At 43.7% G+C, this 14,803-nt stretch overlaps 1 protein-coding gene across 3 annotated transcripts in view; it reads right to left on the minus strand.

The window, feature by feature from the left end:
- Positions 1 to 7,467: 7,467 nt before the first annotated feature.
- Positions 7,468 to 14,803, minus strand: part of LIFR (LIF receptor subunit alpha) — a 70,522-nt gene continuing 63,186 nt past the window's right edge. For 2 of the 3 annotated variants that reach the window (XM_074357252.1, XM_074357249.1), the window contains exon 20: positions 7,468 to 14,616. In XM_074357252.1, the coding sequence (XP_074213353.1) occupies positions 13,993 to 14,616 (624 nt within the window). In that variant the 3' untranslated portion in view covers positions 7,468 to 13,992. The remainder of the gene's footprint in view (positions 14,617 to 14,803) is intronic. The other variant, XM_074357256.1, reaches the window with a different exon arrangement.

Consider the following 14,803-nt stretch of genomic DNA (forward strand, 5'->3'; position numbering starts at 1 on the left):
GCAGGACGAGGCGGCCCTGAGGTGGGTCGTCGACAGGACCCTGGGGGTGGGACGAGGCCTGTGAGGTTGCGGTGACAGGGACGGACCTCCAGGGGGGCAGCCTCCGCCTCCTCCAGCCCTGCCTGCTGTGCCCATTGTCCCCCAGCTTCCATCTGTTGGCTGACACCTGGCAGCCATGTTGTCACTCTGAGGAGGGCCTGGCGGGGCAGGGGCTGTGCCATGGTCTGGGGGCAGCGGCTCTGCGGAGAGGCCTGTCGGAGAAGGCGGGCTGGGCTCTTGGCCAGAGGGAGAGTTTCGCAGAATAGCCAGTCCTGCAAAGTCGGAGCTCAATGCCACCCCTGTCCTGCCCAGGAAGGAAGTCATGAGGCATGGGTTCCTGAAAAGCTTTTATCCCACAGTCGGAATCTGAGAAAATTCCCCAGAACTTCCCACATGTTCTAAGCAAGGACGCTGGGCTGGGGTCACGGAGGGGGATGTTCTTGCTTTTCCTACCAAGACTGACTTTCACCACCTCCTCCATGTGTTTCCTCTAAGCCTGACAGCAGGATCCCCCAGGGGGTCTGTGGGATCTTCTTTGTCCCCACCCTGCTCCGGAGGCAGCCTGGTGACCTTCCACTCAGGCCCCACTCTGAACGGCTGCCCTGCTCTCCCGCCCTGCTCTCTGCCTTCCATTTCCGGCCCAGTCCTGTCTCCTGGCTCCTCTGACACAAACAGGCTCTCTGCTTTCCCCACACAAACGGCCCTGGTTCCAGAGTCACAGGGGCTTCCCTTCCGGCCGTCTCTCTGCTCCTTCCCTCCACCGCCCACCTCTCCTCCTCCCCCTGTGCAAGGAGCTGCCTCCTCCCTGAGTGGGAGGAAGCTCTCGGAAATGTGCCCGGAGCTGGCAGCCCCAGTGCTTTCCACTTGGAGGAAATGCTGCATTTTTCACCTTTAACCCAGAAAAATATAGTTCTCAGAAAGCTTGTTTTGAGCACTGAGAGTTCCCAAAGGAAGCAGAAGAGGGAGGAGGAGGGGCTCCCAGCCCCCCTCGGAGCTCTGACAGCCAGCCCCCTGCCCCCCAAGGCTGCTCGTCCCTGGGAGGGAGGCACCAAGGGGCGGCCTGCAGAGGCCACTGCCAGGGAGAGACAGGCAGGGAATTCCAGCTCCATGTGGGAAGACGAGTCACGCTTCAGGAGAGGGGCTGGAACCAAGCATCACTGCTTCCCACTCCCTTCCTGGCCTCTTCCAGTTCCAGCCCAGTCCAGGAACACAGTGTCCCTGCCCTTGAAGGTGGAGGTGCGGGGGGGAGATGTGTGCCCGGTGACACACAGCCCAGTCCCTTAGCGGACAAGGGTGTGTGCTTAGCTTGTCAAAGGCAGGAAAGAAAGGCTCCAAGACTACCATCCAGAGGGAGCCCAGGGGGCAGAGGGCTGCCAGCACAGAGAATCAGCATCCAAAATAAAGGTTTCTGCTGCTGTAACCCACTCCCAGGTAGTCACTTCCCAGGATGGAGAAGGGGGTCGTTCAGCTGCATCATAACTGGGTACTCCTACAGCACACACTAAAACCACCAGGGAAATAGAGGCGGCCCTGCCTTAGCCCTGCTGTGGCCGCAGAGTGTGAGGTCTGCAGGCATGTAAGCTGCTGGGTCCCGGTGGAAGTGACAGGCTGTCATTAGGAAGTTCCAGCTTATAGGTGGCTATATTCAGGCGGCAGAATGACTAACCCAGTTCAGCAGCATGGTCTGGCTGCTGAGAGAGGCCCTGTGAGTAACTGTGCTTCAACCTCACGTTCAAAGAATGTTCACATATTTGATCTCAACAACAGTTCCTCTTTGATGATGGCCAGAGCAGATGGGCAAGGCCAGTTTGACTCGGGGAGACAGAAGCTGGCCAGGAAGACCAAGTGACTTGCTTGTGGTCCTACCACAAGGACGCAACCACGGAGCTTCACTGGGGATCACATCTACCCCTTACCTGACCTCCGGGCAGATGCCCCGGGCCCTGGAGCCCAGGATTGCTCAGTGGCATTCTGGGGCTCCCTTGGGTTAGCTGTCAGTGGTAGGACAGTCTTGTGGGTGGGGAGGATTTGGGCAGAGGCCAGGTTCTCACAACAGCTCCAAGTCTGCCTGCTTCCAAAGCGCTCCTATCAGGAGGACTCTGGGCTGAACAAGCAGAGGCCAGAGCCACTCCATCCGAGTGGGATTCAGGGCCCCCAGCAGGCTGTGAGGTTGGGGCTTGAAGTCTTTTCTTCTCTCCAGCACTCCTGGGAGTTGCTGCAAGCTACTTCCAAGCAGCAGTGTGCTCGCCTGGACCCCTGCCCAGCCCTGGCCAAGCCAACGACTGCAAGAGACAGGCATGCAGCAGACAGAACTCCGTCTCCCCTCCTCTCCTGCCTGCCTTTGCTGAGACAGCTTTGTCCTAGAAAGCGCAGGGCTCCCAGGAGCACGCACTTTTTCCTGGAAAGGTGCACGAGGAGCTCTGTCTCTCAGCCTCTGGGATGAGCTTGCTGCCTTTCTCTGTTTTCCAAAGGCACAGAGATCTTCAAACATGTGGTATGGCCTCCCCCTGTGTCCCAGTGGCCCACCTCCAAGCAAGGGCCCAGCCTGGGGCTATGGCCTCCTTGGATTGCCAGGTGCTAAGGGGCTGCACCTCTGACTTGGCCAAAAGAGGACCTGGATGGGAGTGTCTGTGAGAAGGAAGGCCAGGGCAGTGCCAGGAGTTTGCTCATCTGCATTTATTTAGAAACAAGTGACAGGGGCCAGGCTGGGGACGGGCAGTGGGAGGCCCTGGCAGGAAGTTGACTGAAGGTGAGCAGAGACAGAGTGAAGGGACCAGCTTCCCAGAGGGCGGTGGGGGTGGGGGTGGGGCTACAGGCCTGCAGCCTGGTGACCTCCCCACCCCGGTGGCAGGCATCCTGTGTTCTCACTGAACTTAGGGCTCAAAGGGCAACTGTGGGGAGGGTGGACATGACATGGGGGTCCCTGTCCAATAGAGCAGAAAATGCACCCACTGCTTGTTCAGGACACATTGTCAGAACCTCAGAAATAAAATAAAGCTGCTTGGTCTCCTGGTCCAGCCCCTCAGACAGGGCTGGGGAGGTAGAGTGACTTGCCCAGGGTTGGGGCCTTGGTCACTGTCACCGGATTGCCTCTGGCTGGGAAGACTGAAGCCCTCAGACTTTGTCTGGAGGCTTTAGGGGTGTTAGGATGGAGGGCGGGGATGCAGAATGACTTTCTGGGTCCTCCTCACAGGCACTGCCCTCCCCCTGCCCCGCCACAGGCTCTCACTATGTGCGGAACCACCCAGATAAGATGCAGGTGAGACTTTAAAAGGAGAGAGAAGCCTGTTCCTCCAACCGGTGTCAGCCAGGGCTGTGAGGTCACTGGAGGCTTGGGCCCTCTTAAACCCACTGGGCACCTGCTTCTTCAAAGCCAGCAGGAGACTGTCTTTCCAAAGGGCCCTGCTGCTCTTGTAAGAGCTCTCCTGATTAGGTGAGGCCCACCCTGGATAGCCTCCCTTTCTACTAACACGAAGAGAGTTGACGAGAAACCTAATCGTGGGAGTGACTTCCTGTCATAAGCACAGGTCCGGCCGCACTCCAGGGGATGGGATTGTACCAGGTGTGTGTACCCAGGTCTCAGGGCCATCTGAAATCCTGCCTGTCCCAACCCTCACCTACTCCGACTCCCAGTCTCTCCCTACTCCAGATGAGAGATTTCACCAGAGACCAGCTTTGTTTTCTTAAAGTGCACTTTGTGTCACATGCTGTCCCATCTAAAGAATGCATCACAGTTCACTACTTCCCCAATGAGTCAAATCAAGACTCCTAGGATAAGAGAATTTCTGTTCCCAGAGAACTTAAAAATCTTTCTAAATCCCTACTTACATACTTCAATCTTGTTTCCCCTGGGTCCTGGGACCCTTCACCAATGACTAGGGACCCAGCACAGAGTTCAGTGGATGCTGTGGGTACCCTAGGACTGAGGAAGTTGAGCCGGGCAGCTGCTGTGTCCAGTGACCACTCAGCCAGAGCCCTGAGCAGTCCCCACCCCGAGCTCCTGCCGGCCACTCCATTGTCTTAGGGGAAACGGCATGTGAGCAGGAGAACTCTGCATTAGATCAATATGTTCACTAGTCTGTTGGCGGTGAAGACGGCACTTTACCACCTAGGAAAGGTGGTGTGGGAGTCCTCCAATGGCACCTAGTGTGAATTCAAGTGTCGCTCCTTAGTCCCAAACAAATCAGGGCCAAACATCTTCGCCTGCCTTTCAATGTTATCCATTATTTGATGGAAAGTGAACTGTACAAATGTCCAGAATGCTGAATTAAAGAATTCATCCATATGATAGAATTTTCTATATCCATGGAAGAATAATGTCATATAAATATTCTATTGACAGGCAAACATTTTCAAAATATGTTAAATTTTGAAATCAAGTTTCAAACTAGAATACTTAATATAATCCTTTTTATATATGCATACATATACATGTATATATACATATGAAATATATGTAAATGTAATTACATACATATTTGCATAGGAAAAATGTCTGAGAGGACAAAAAGTAAAATGCTAAAAATAGCTAATGGTGCATAAAAAGAGTGTATGAATTTTTCTCTTTTTCCTTATATTTTCCAGTTTTTGATCAGTGAGCTGTAGTATTTTACTGTTTTGTCCACCCAGAATATCACCTTCTTCTCTTTTCCTCCTCCTCCAATAGCTACGTAATATTTATGAAAGTAACTTTGAACAGAACCTCTGGACCAGTGATGAACATGTGACACAGGCCAGGCCAGAGTTCTCTCTGGGAGGAGGGACCCCTTCTCCTCTATGTGCATAAGGCTGTTAACTTGGAGGATCATGGAACCAGGAGCCCAGCTCTCTGGCCCAGAGAAGAAAGTTTTGGCTACAGAGAACAGATATGTGTCAGTTCTGGGTGAAGGAGGAGACTAAAGCCCAGTGTCACCTGCAGCAAGTTCCAGGGCTTACCTACCCACAAAGTAAATGCCTAGCAGATCGGGAGATGGGATACGGACTGTCTCCTGGAGAAGCAGATATGTGACTGGGGGAAGAGAGGTAGGAATACGAGCAAATCCCTTGGTCATGCCCCTTGCCATTTGGAAGGATATAGAGAACTTGACCTAGAGAAAGAGATATATTTCAAAGCAGGAAGAGGTGGGGAGTGGGGAGTGGGTGGGAGAAGGGCTCTAAGCTGTTGTCACTTCAGCTAATGCCCATTTATCTCCTACATGCTTTTGTCAAAGAGATAAGAGGATGAAGGCACATTTCCTTTGAGGGAGAACAAAGGGTAACGCATTCAGCAACAAGAGCATCTACCACGAACAGCATCTTCCCCAGGCGGACCTGGGAAGCCTCCTTCCTCTTCCGAGGCATTCACATTCCACGAGGTCTGCTCTGTCTTTCCATCCTTGGAGACCATGTCACAGGCTGGCCACCTCTCTGTAAGACAACATATTTCTAATATCCAGAGACACACATTCAACCACTTTTTTATTTTTTCAAGGCACAATTATTTGAAGAACATTTATTGAGCACTAGTGACGTGGCAGATACATCGCTAAGCTCTGTAGGTGCAGCAGTGACTAAGACGTGCTTCAATTCCTACTATCAGATGAAGCCTTAGGATTGTGCTCAGACCACAGAGGGGTTGCTGCTGGACAGGCAGACAGCAGGTTTCCTGGGATGCTGGAAAAGACCTCTGCGAGCAGCATCTTCTCAACTGAGACCCAAGGCTGGAAGACATTACCCACGTGAAGAAAGGTGAGGACCGCAGCACTGGGCCACATGGGCAGAGACCCCGTGCTTTACCTGCAGACCTTCTGCTGGGTAACTCCGCTCTGGGTACCTGAGAGATGTCACCTCTGGGGCATCTAAACCAGTTTTAAGGCATTTACACCTTTCAGGCACTGGTCAGAAAGTCTAAGGTTTTCCCGAGGTTTCTCAAGGGTTAGAGACACGTGTAATCATCTGACCTCTATTCTGTTGGGAACGTTATGTACACTCTCTGGAATCCCCACAGTTATGTAAAGGCAGGTTATCAAGACCCACAGTTTAGAGCTGAGGAGAATGAGAATGCGGTTAAGTCAGTTCTCCAGGGTGGCCCAGGTAGTCAGTGCTGAAACTGGATAAAATCATCTCGAGTTTAATCCCAAATCAGTGTAAGACATCTCGTTACTTCAGCCTCGCTGGTTCTCGCAGACTGAATAAGCACTTTTAATTCAATTCTACTATTAGTCACTCTAGGGGAAGGGTAATGGGTCAAATTTATAGGCCATTCAAAACTAATTCCTACATAGGCCTTTTGTAATGAACTTGAGTTTGTAAGCTAACAGTTTAGTTTAAGGTTAAATATGATACATTAAAAAAAAAGATGATTCATTCAAACATCTCTATTTCTCTTTCCCCTAATAATTACATCATTCCTCTTTTTGACCCTTTCAAAGTTCCTGGGGTTGATGGCGCTATACATTTTGGCTCAAGAACTTACCATCTGGGAAACTAGTTATGCACTGAGATCTCCCTGAAGGACAGACCACATGTATGAGCTCTTTCAGTACTTAAATACTAACACGTGTTTAACAATTAATTTAAGATTGGTCTACAGTTTCTTCAGGTTAAATATAGGCCCATTCATAACATAACAGTTGTTACTCTGGATAAGTGTAGGCTACATAAGACTAAAGACTTAATTTCTCCCCTTATGAAATTCTATTTAAGATCACTTCATACTTCAAAATTACTGAGGTTTTTCTTAGACTCACAGACACAGAATACAAACTTGTGGTTGCCAAAGGGGCAGGGGGTGGGAAAAGATAGACTGGGATTTCAAAATTGTAGAATAGATAAACAAGATTATACTGTATAGCACAGGGAAATATATACAAGATCTTATGGTAGCTCACAGAGAAAAAAATGTGACAATGAATATATACATGTTCATATATAACTGAAAAATTGTGCTCTACACTGAAATTTGACACAACATTGTAAAGTGATTATAAATCAATAAAAAATGTTAAAATCAATAATAACTTAAAAAATCACTGAGGTTTTTCTGAATCAATGACCCATATTTCCAAATTGAGTAACTTGATGATAGAATTTGGATATATTTCTAGAGTCTTCAGAAATGTTTACCTTCAGAGGAAATAAATTAAAAAAACATACTCTAGGGACCAGTATTTATTTAGTATTTGTTTTATAATGTTGGGTTCCCACTAGTTGGTATTTTTATGGTAACTTTGCTGGTAATGGAAGTTAATGGCACATATGGAAGGTTATATCAATGGCATAGTAATGTATAAAAATTCAGTCACAGCCCTTATGTGGCTGCTTCATAATCACTGTAATTCTTATGAGATAGAATCAAATTATTAACAACCAAGCAGAAGCCACTTTTCCTAAGTGCTTAAAGCAGGAGCTAAAAAAAAAAAAAAAGAGTAATGCCCAAATCTGTCAGTATTAAGTTGTAAGAAAATATATTTATTTTTTTCCATGACAATACTATGATAAAATTGTTAAATACATGCATGTTTTAAAAACAAACATAAGTAACATCTTCAGAGTTAACAGCCGAGCATACTAGTTTTACATTTAAGGTGTCTTAGTAATAGGTTACTTATAGTCTATGTTCTTGCTATAACCATGTTTCCCAAAAGATATGGAAACTAAATTCTGAAATTATACAATGATATAAAATGTCCAAATTTTCCCTTCTAACAGCAACATAATCTCCAAATTTTCACAAGGCAGAAAATACTTCAGCTGTCATCTCTGTAAATGGAGTTGTTTTATTCCACATTAAACTCAGAATTCTGTGAATCAGACTGAATCAGACAAATATACTGCAATCTATAATTTACTTCCTGTATGTGTATATTTAAATGTTTCCTGATATGATTAAGCATGATTTTAGGTATAGAACATCACAGCTGATCATTCAGGTTTTTTGGGTTTTTTTAAGTCTGTAGTGGTAACATTTCAAGAAATGAAAAAGGAAACAGTTTTGGATCTGCAGTTTCTCCCTATCTTTCAGCGACATCTGCACACACCTGACCAAACGAAAATTAGTAAACAGTTACTAGTATTTATAAAAAACTGTAAATATTGAACATATAACATCCCTTTAAAAAAACACTCATTCTACAAACAACCTTATAAAAGACAAAAACTTATATCTGTTCACAGTATGTGTGTTTTGTAAACAGTAATTCACTATAATGCAATTTGAAAGTAAAAAATAATTTCCTAGCATTATAAGGACTTCTGACTGGTGGCCAGCTGATGAAAGAGAAGAAAAGATAATACATTCCTACTAGGAAAGAAAGTTGAGGGTTTTAAAATGACTTTACCTTTGAACATACATTGAAGGTGGCACCATCTCAAATTTAGGATGTCTTTCTATCCAGGCCAATCTTTTTCAAACAATTCTGAATTGAAATGTATTTAAGAAAAAGCCTTGCTCCTTTTGGACAAAATAATCGGATAAAACAAGTCCCAGGGTGTCATATAATACCTACACTTTCACAACAGTGAACGGAATAGGGTTTCTTTTTGTGATGTAGTCATAACGTAGTCACATTTTCCCAAACATTATGTTGGAAGGAAAAAATTAAACAGAAAGATATATCATAAATAATGGAGAAAAGTATTGGAAATCAAACTGGAAACAGAGTATTTTAAAAAAATTTTTTTATGAAAATCATTATTCAGTATTGTTTCCTATGATCAACTACAAAAATACTGATCCTAAGGTTAAACCTAACAGTCCATATTTTAATGAAAACTGTATTACCACCTAGAAATCTTTTTATCTTTTATAATATACCACTGGAACGCTTAGGAAAAAAAGTAAGTTCAGAAGCCGAAAGTCACCTATTTAAAATGAGTATTTCTAAAGGAAAGTACATTTTAAATGTGTAAAGAAATTCAGCACATTTCAGTGAGCCATTCAATTAGGTATACAAAGTATTTTTGGCTTCAGTGCAGCATAAGGCCTATGTTGTTAGTTTTGTTTATTTGCTTTAAAGTTCTCATTGGCTACCGCAAAGGCTATCTTAGAAGATAAATGAAAATGTAATAAAAATCAGTTTCCTTGTCAATTAAACATCTCCCCCTCATTCACATCTCTAGGTTTTCAGGGTATTCAGTTACAGCAACCAAAAAAGGAATATAAGTTACTACTGTTTTGTATTTGGTTAATGTTCAATCAGTTACAGTTTACTTATTTAAGAGCTTTTGAATTTATTGTTTCTATGGTTCTTCAGCTAGGCAGCTGCACATAAAAATATTCAGAGGGTTTCCCTCTTAAAAGACTATTTTCAATTTTCATAAAAATGTTGCACAGTTAGAATTTGTCTTGCACAGGCACATTCTCTCTGTAACATGGACACTTATAATCCAAAATATTAACATTCTTAATATGGGGAGAAAACAAGTACCACTCATGGTTAAAAATAACAGAATCCTGTCATAACTCAAGATCATAATTGTAAGGGTTTGGATATATTCAAATCACATTCCCTGAAATTTTACCATACACAATAAGGCTGGATATATCAATTAGCTGATTGTTGTCCTTAATCCCCCATTAACAACATTAAAAATAGTTCACCTGTATTATAATTAGCATGAATATCATCATGTAATAGTTAAGACAAAAGTACTAATTGAAAAGGAATAAAAAATCTTACCACCCTATCGAAACAAGAAGTTTTAATATTAACAGCCCTGGTACACAATCTATGAAGGTATAAATAGATCAAATTCAAAACAAGTCATTCCCAATGCTACCCGAAGGTCATGTCTATAAGATGCATTTCCAGGAAGTTTAGCCACAAATCATTTTCTTCTGTGAAAGATTTTCTTCTGGGTATGAAAAATAAGATGGGCAGGGTACCAAGAAACTTTGTTTCAGCAGGAAATGCCAGTTTGAAATAAATAGTTTATCAAGAACAGGACTGTCTGTACTAGTCCATTAAGCTCACACATCAATGTGTTGTTGGTCTGCTAGAACACATACGGGTTGGTACAAATATGTCCCAAGTTGTGTACCCATCAAATAAAAAGATACTGTGAACACTTAAAATTAGGTTGGAGTAAGATACCCAGTGGTACTTTCGCATGAGTCTTTTCCAAGTTTTCACTCACACTGTGGAGTCGCTTCTACAGTAGAGTTGAACCTTCCAGCCAACAGTCTCAGATCTACACAAGCTAGATGTAAATGTGTACCACCCTTCAGGAAAACTCTGCCACTAAAACACTGACTGACCGTCCACAATGTGCCTAGTCTTTGTAATTAGCTAATGATCCCACATTTGACTTTTGAGATGCCCAATTTTATACTTTCAAAAGAAGAAAACAAGGCATTTTATAAAAGATACGCACATTTCAACATGGTTCAAAACAGAAAACAGCAAAAATTACTTCAGAGTAAATAGAAAAAAAAGTTTTATCAGATTATGTGCCTGAACAGTAGAAAAATGTGTGATAACATTTTCTGCATATTGACATGTTAGGGAGTACTTTAATTTCTAAATACCATAAAACTAACTCCAAATTCCTTTTGGAAGAAAATGTTCCCTAGTATCCTTCACTAAACTACATGTAATTATTCAAACATAGAAAGGACTGTCATGTTCTTTAAATATGGACGGCATAAAGGCAATTAAGAATTCACAGGATTAATTTCCAACAAGAATACAAGTTGCATGGAGTTTTAAGAATGTGACTTTTACCACAGTTTCCGAAAGTGCAACAGGACGAGATGTTCTAAGTGCAATCCTTCAGATCCATGAGCCGTGAAAGCAATGCTGGTATGGAAAATGAGGTTGATACTTCTGCCCTTAAACTTTTCCATGAATGGCTGCCTCTGTGTCTAAGCTGCAGGAACAAAGCACCTCTACCATCTAAGCACGTAAACACACGACTCAACTATCCTGATACGGGGGCCCAGGCTTCTACAGGGTCAGCACACTGAAGACTTCCATCGCATATGGGTGCCAATCCATGCAATACATAATCTACGAGGTCTATCTAATGTCAAAAGCCTAGCTAAGTCTTCCAAGAATATTGTCATATTAAATATTGTTTACTTAAGATGGACACTCACAAGAGAAACGCAGTCACAATGACCACCAGAATCCCCGTTCCTCAGAAGGGAAGATTGATTTGAAATGGCTGATGAGTGAACTGGCTTTAAGAGATGTGAAAACATGTCCTTTACACAGTACCATTCAACAGACATAATGGGATATGATGCTAGTTCAGACATTAAGAATTTTCTAACCAATGATTGGGTTTTAGCAGAAAAAGAGGGGTTTCCCAATTATTTTCCCAGTTAGGAAGGGCTGGAGGAAACACTTAAAGCCCCCTCCACCCCCAACTCTTCTAAGCAGTTTAGTTAGCCCTCCCCTGGGAAGAAATGCTAATCCGACTGGACAGAGCAAGCCTTCTTTTCACAGGTGCACATGGTCCCACTACTGACAAACAGTGCACATTTATCAGGGTCTCCAGGGCCACAATATGGACCGGATATGGGACAGAGGGTGTTTTCTCTCTCCCCTGCCCCCTCCTCTCTCTCTGTCCCCCTGTGCCCAGGTGGAGTGGGGGCTGGGGAGGTAATAATTTCCCATCTACACAGTAGGTCTGGCTGTCTTCAATTTAATGGGAAAACACAAGGAAATCTGTTCTGACCTCAGACTTAAACCACATTTTTCAAATATGCTACAAGTTATAAGGAGCCTGCCCAGACTGATAGAGCAGTTCTGTTTCTCATTAACCTACTGATCCCTGTGGACCGATCTCCAGAGGCAAGGGACAGGGGAGCTGCACTCTGAATCTTTTTCATAAAGAAAGAGTGGTGAAGTCTTGGATGGAGTGAAAGGACCCAAGAGCCCCAGTGATATTCAACATTAGCCAAACAAATGAGTCGTACAGGTTAGACAGGGCACTGGATCTAGATGGTCACAGCTGAAATGCACATGCATTCATAACAGAGATCAAACAATCTCTTCTGGCCTTATTATCTCAAGGTGGTGGAGTTTAGATCAATAAACGCTACCTTAGCCAACACTTATCCTAAAGAGATGAAGTACAGGACCAGTGAGTTTTGATGGGGAGAAAGGCACAAGTTGGGGTGAGAGGGGTGTGGTCATGACAAACTTCGGCAGGGAGAGAAGGCAGCCCCAGGTCTCGGTGTCTGGGAACTGTCTAGAGGTGGCTCTGGTTTGATACAGTTTTCACTGCTGAAGATTTCTATGAGCTATGATGTAGTTCTACTACACTGTGTGTATACATAATTGACTGTATTTCACTCTACATGTCCATATACCAGGAAGCTCAGGAATTTAGCTGAAACCTAGCAATTAAAAATCAGGATTCACTGAGAGAGTACCTAAATAGATTTTTGTCCTTTTTCATCCTTGTTGTGGCTTTTTTCCACAACATGGTTTTTATAATGATACATTATGAACTAGGAAAAAAAAACCGATCCATTATGTGCAAACACATTACAGAAATTCAGACAATTGAGAAAGGCATAGCTTGACTTATTCAGATCTTTCAAATTTTCACGTTACTTTTGCCTTACCTCTTAAAGGACGAAATACATAGACAACCCGAGGGCAGGGAAAATGTAAGATACACTTTAGAGTTTTTCATTCTGCTTTTCCAAGAACCACATTCATTCTAGACATCGCTTATGAAAACCAGGGGTAGCAGAGGATGCTGTGAAGACACAACTCTGGACAGCTCCCAAAGCAACTGCTGCACCTTGAATACAGGTATGCCCATCGCCTCAAATCAGTTTCATGACACTTCATATAAAATAGCCCTTGAGTATCTGTCCCTGTAAGAAGCATTATCTTTTCAGTTTTATATTTAAAAATGTGAGGACTGAATCAAATAGTCTGGACGGATGATCATTTAAGAGGGAGGAACTGCTAAGACGCACAGGAACACCTGCTATGAGGTGTCAAAGATCGTCACTGCCTGGGCAGCCGGGGCTCAGAGTGCGGTCTTCTCAGGAGGAACTGAAGCCAATCAGAACTACAGAGACAGCTAATGCTGCCAGATATTGCTTAGTAGTTGTCTCAAATAGTAAGTCACTGGGATTATATATGTTTATGAATAATACTTAGTTTCTTCATATATTTATTAAACTGACACTGTGTCACTGAAAAAATTTCTTAAAAACTTAAGATCGATAGTCTTAGAAGTTTAAGTTTTAAATATTAGGGCAACCTAATTAGGGAAGCTAGCATAAAAGCTAAAAAGTAATGAAACGGTTTGAAAAAGCTACCAAAGCAAGAAAGCATGATTCTGATTTGGGCTGGTCAGTGTCACACTCGTTTTCCAAGTTTGTACCCCTGAGAAAACTGTTTGCTAACCATTATACAGTAGGCACAGAAATCAGTATACTTTATCAAACAAAACAGTAAATAGCTGTTACTACATTAAAAATTATACCAACTTTCTTAAATGTTGCAGGGACAGAGAATAATGTCAAAGCTTTGAAATTTGTGTTTGGTTTTCATCTAGAATGGAGCAAATGCCAAATAAACATCATTGTTTCTCTGATATTTTTCGCCCTTGCCTGCAAATCTGTTTGCAATTCCATAAAGTATATGCATGAGAAAACCTGACGGTGGACAACAGAATACAGTTACTGCAGGATTTGTTTCGCAGGTATGGACTGGGCAGTATTCATTACTGAATGCTTCTTGAAGGTAGATCGACGGGAGAATTTTTTGCCTTGAATCAAAAATAAGCTCCAAATCATGAGATGTGTGGACTGAATTTCTGAGTTACTGTACTTTGGCTTTTAGACTAAAGCATTAAAAGCACATTAACACTTGCAGTGTAACTTGCGCGAGTGAAGTCCACCTCAATACTTCACAGGATCCCTCCCAGACACCCAGTGCTGACAAGAGCTTAATGAGATGGCAGACTGAAGTGATGGGTGGGGGAGGCGGAAACAGGACACTGTTAATCGTTTGGTTTGTTCTGAAAAAAGTTTGTGAAGGACCACCCTCCTCCACTGGACTTAGGGGACTCTTCATCTTTAGGAGGAATCAGAAATTGTCGGGAGTTAATGGAGCATGGACTTCCAAAAGAGACAATCTCACTGCTACTGTCTGTGGACCTAGGTGAGTCTGGAGATACTAAGTTCCAAGTATTTACATTCGCCTGAGGTCGGTAACCTGCAGTTTTATCTAAGTCGTCCTCTGCAGCTAGATCTTCCACAGTGGAAGTAACGGGGAGGTGCATCTGTGGCTTATAGCCTGCCCCTCCAACAGGGTCATTTTCTGGTTCTTCCTCTGGCTTTGCCTGAGGCTGATACATGGACTGGATGTCAATGTAAATGACTTGTGAGGCCCCTCCAGCTTCATCAGCTCCAGGGTTGGCTATCTCTTCCTCAATGACTGGTGGACAATAGGATACAACCACATGGTTTTCGGGTTCCACATCAGAGCTATCTTCTGGACGCTCAGCTACTGCAGAAATTATTTCTGTATCTTCTGTTTTAGGAACCATGGATCGCGTTTCCAGAACCTCGACATTATTTGGGGTACAACGATTCATTTCCAATGTTTTAAGAGCACTGCTTCCCTAGGAATAAATTTAAAACAGGGATTAGGGATGGCACGAAAAGCTGCTGCAGCGCCCTTCCTACGAAAAGCAGCATTATCTTTAATTTTTTTTCACAGCTCTACTATTCTGTAGTGCATACTAGAGCAAAGTTACTTTGTTCTTTCTACATATCAACATTTTCCTTGCTCTTAATAGTAGTGGGAAA

Source organism: Camelus bactrianus, chromosome 3 (assembly GCF_048773025.1).
Source record: "Camelus bactrianus isolate YW-2024 breed Bactrian camel chromosome 3, ASM4877302v1, whole genome shotgun sequence".
Taxonomy (NCBI): Eukaryota; Metazoa; Chordata; class Mammalia; order Artiodactyla; family Camelidae; genus Camelus; species Camelus bactrianus.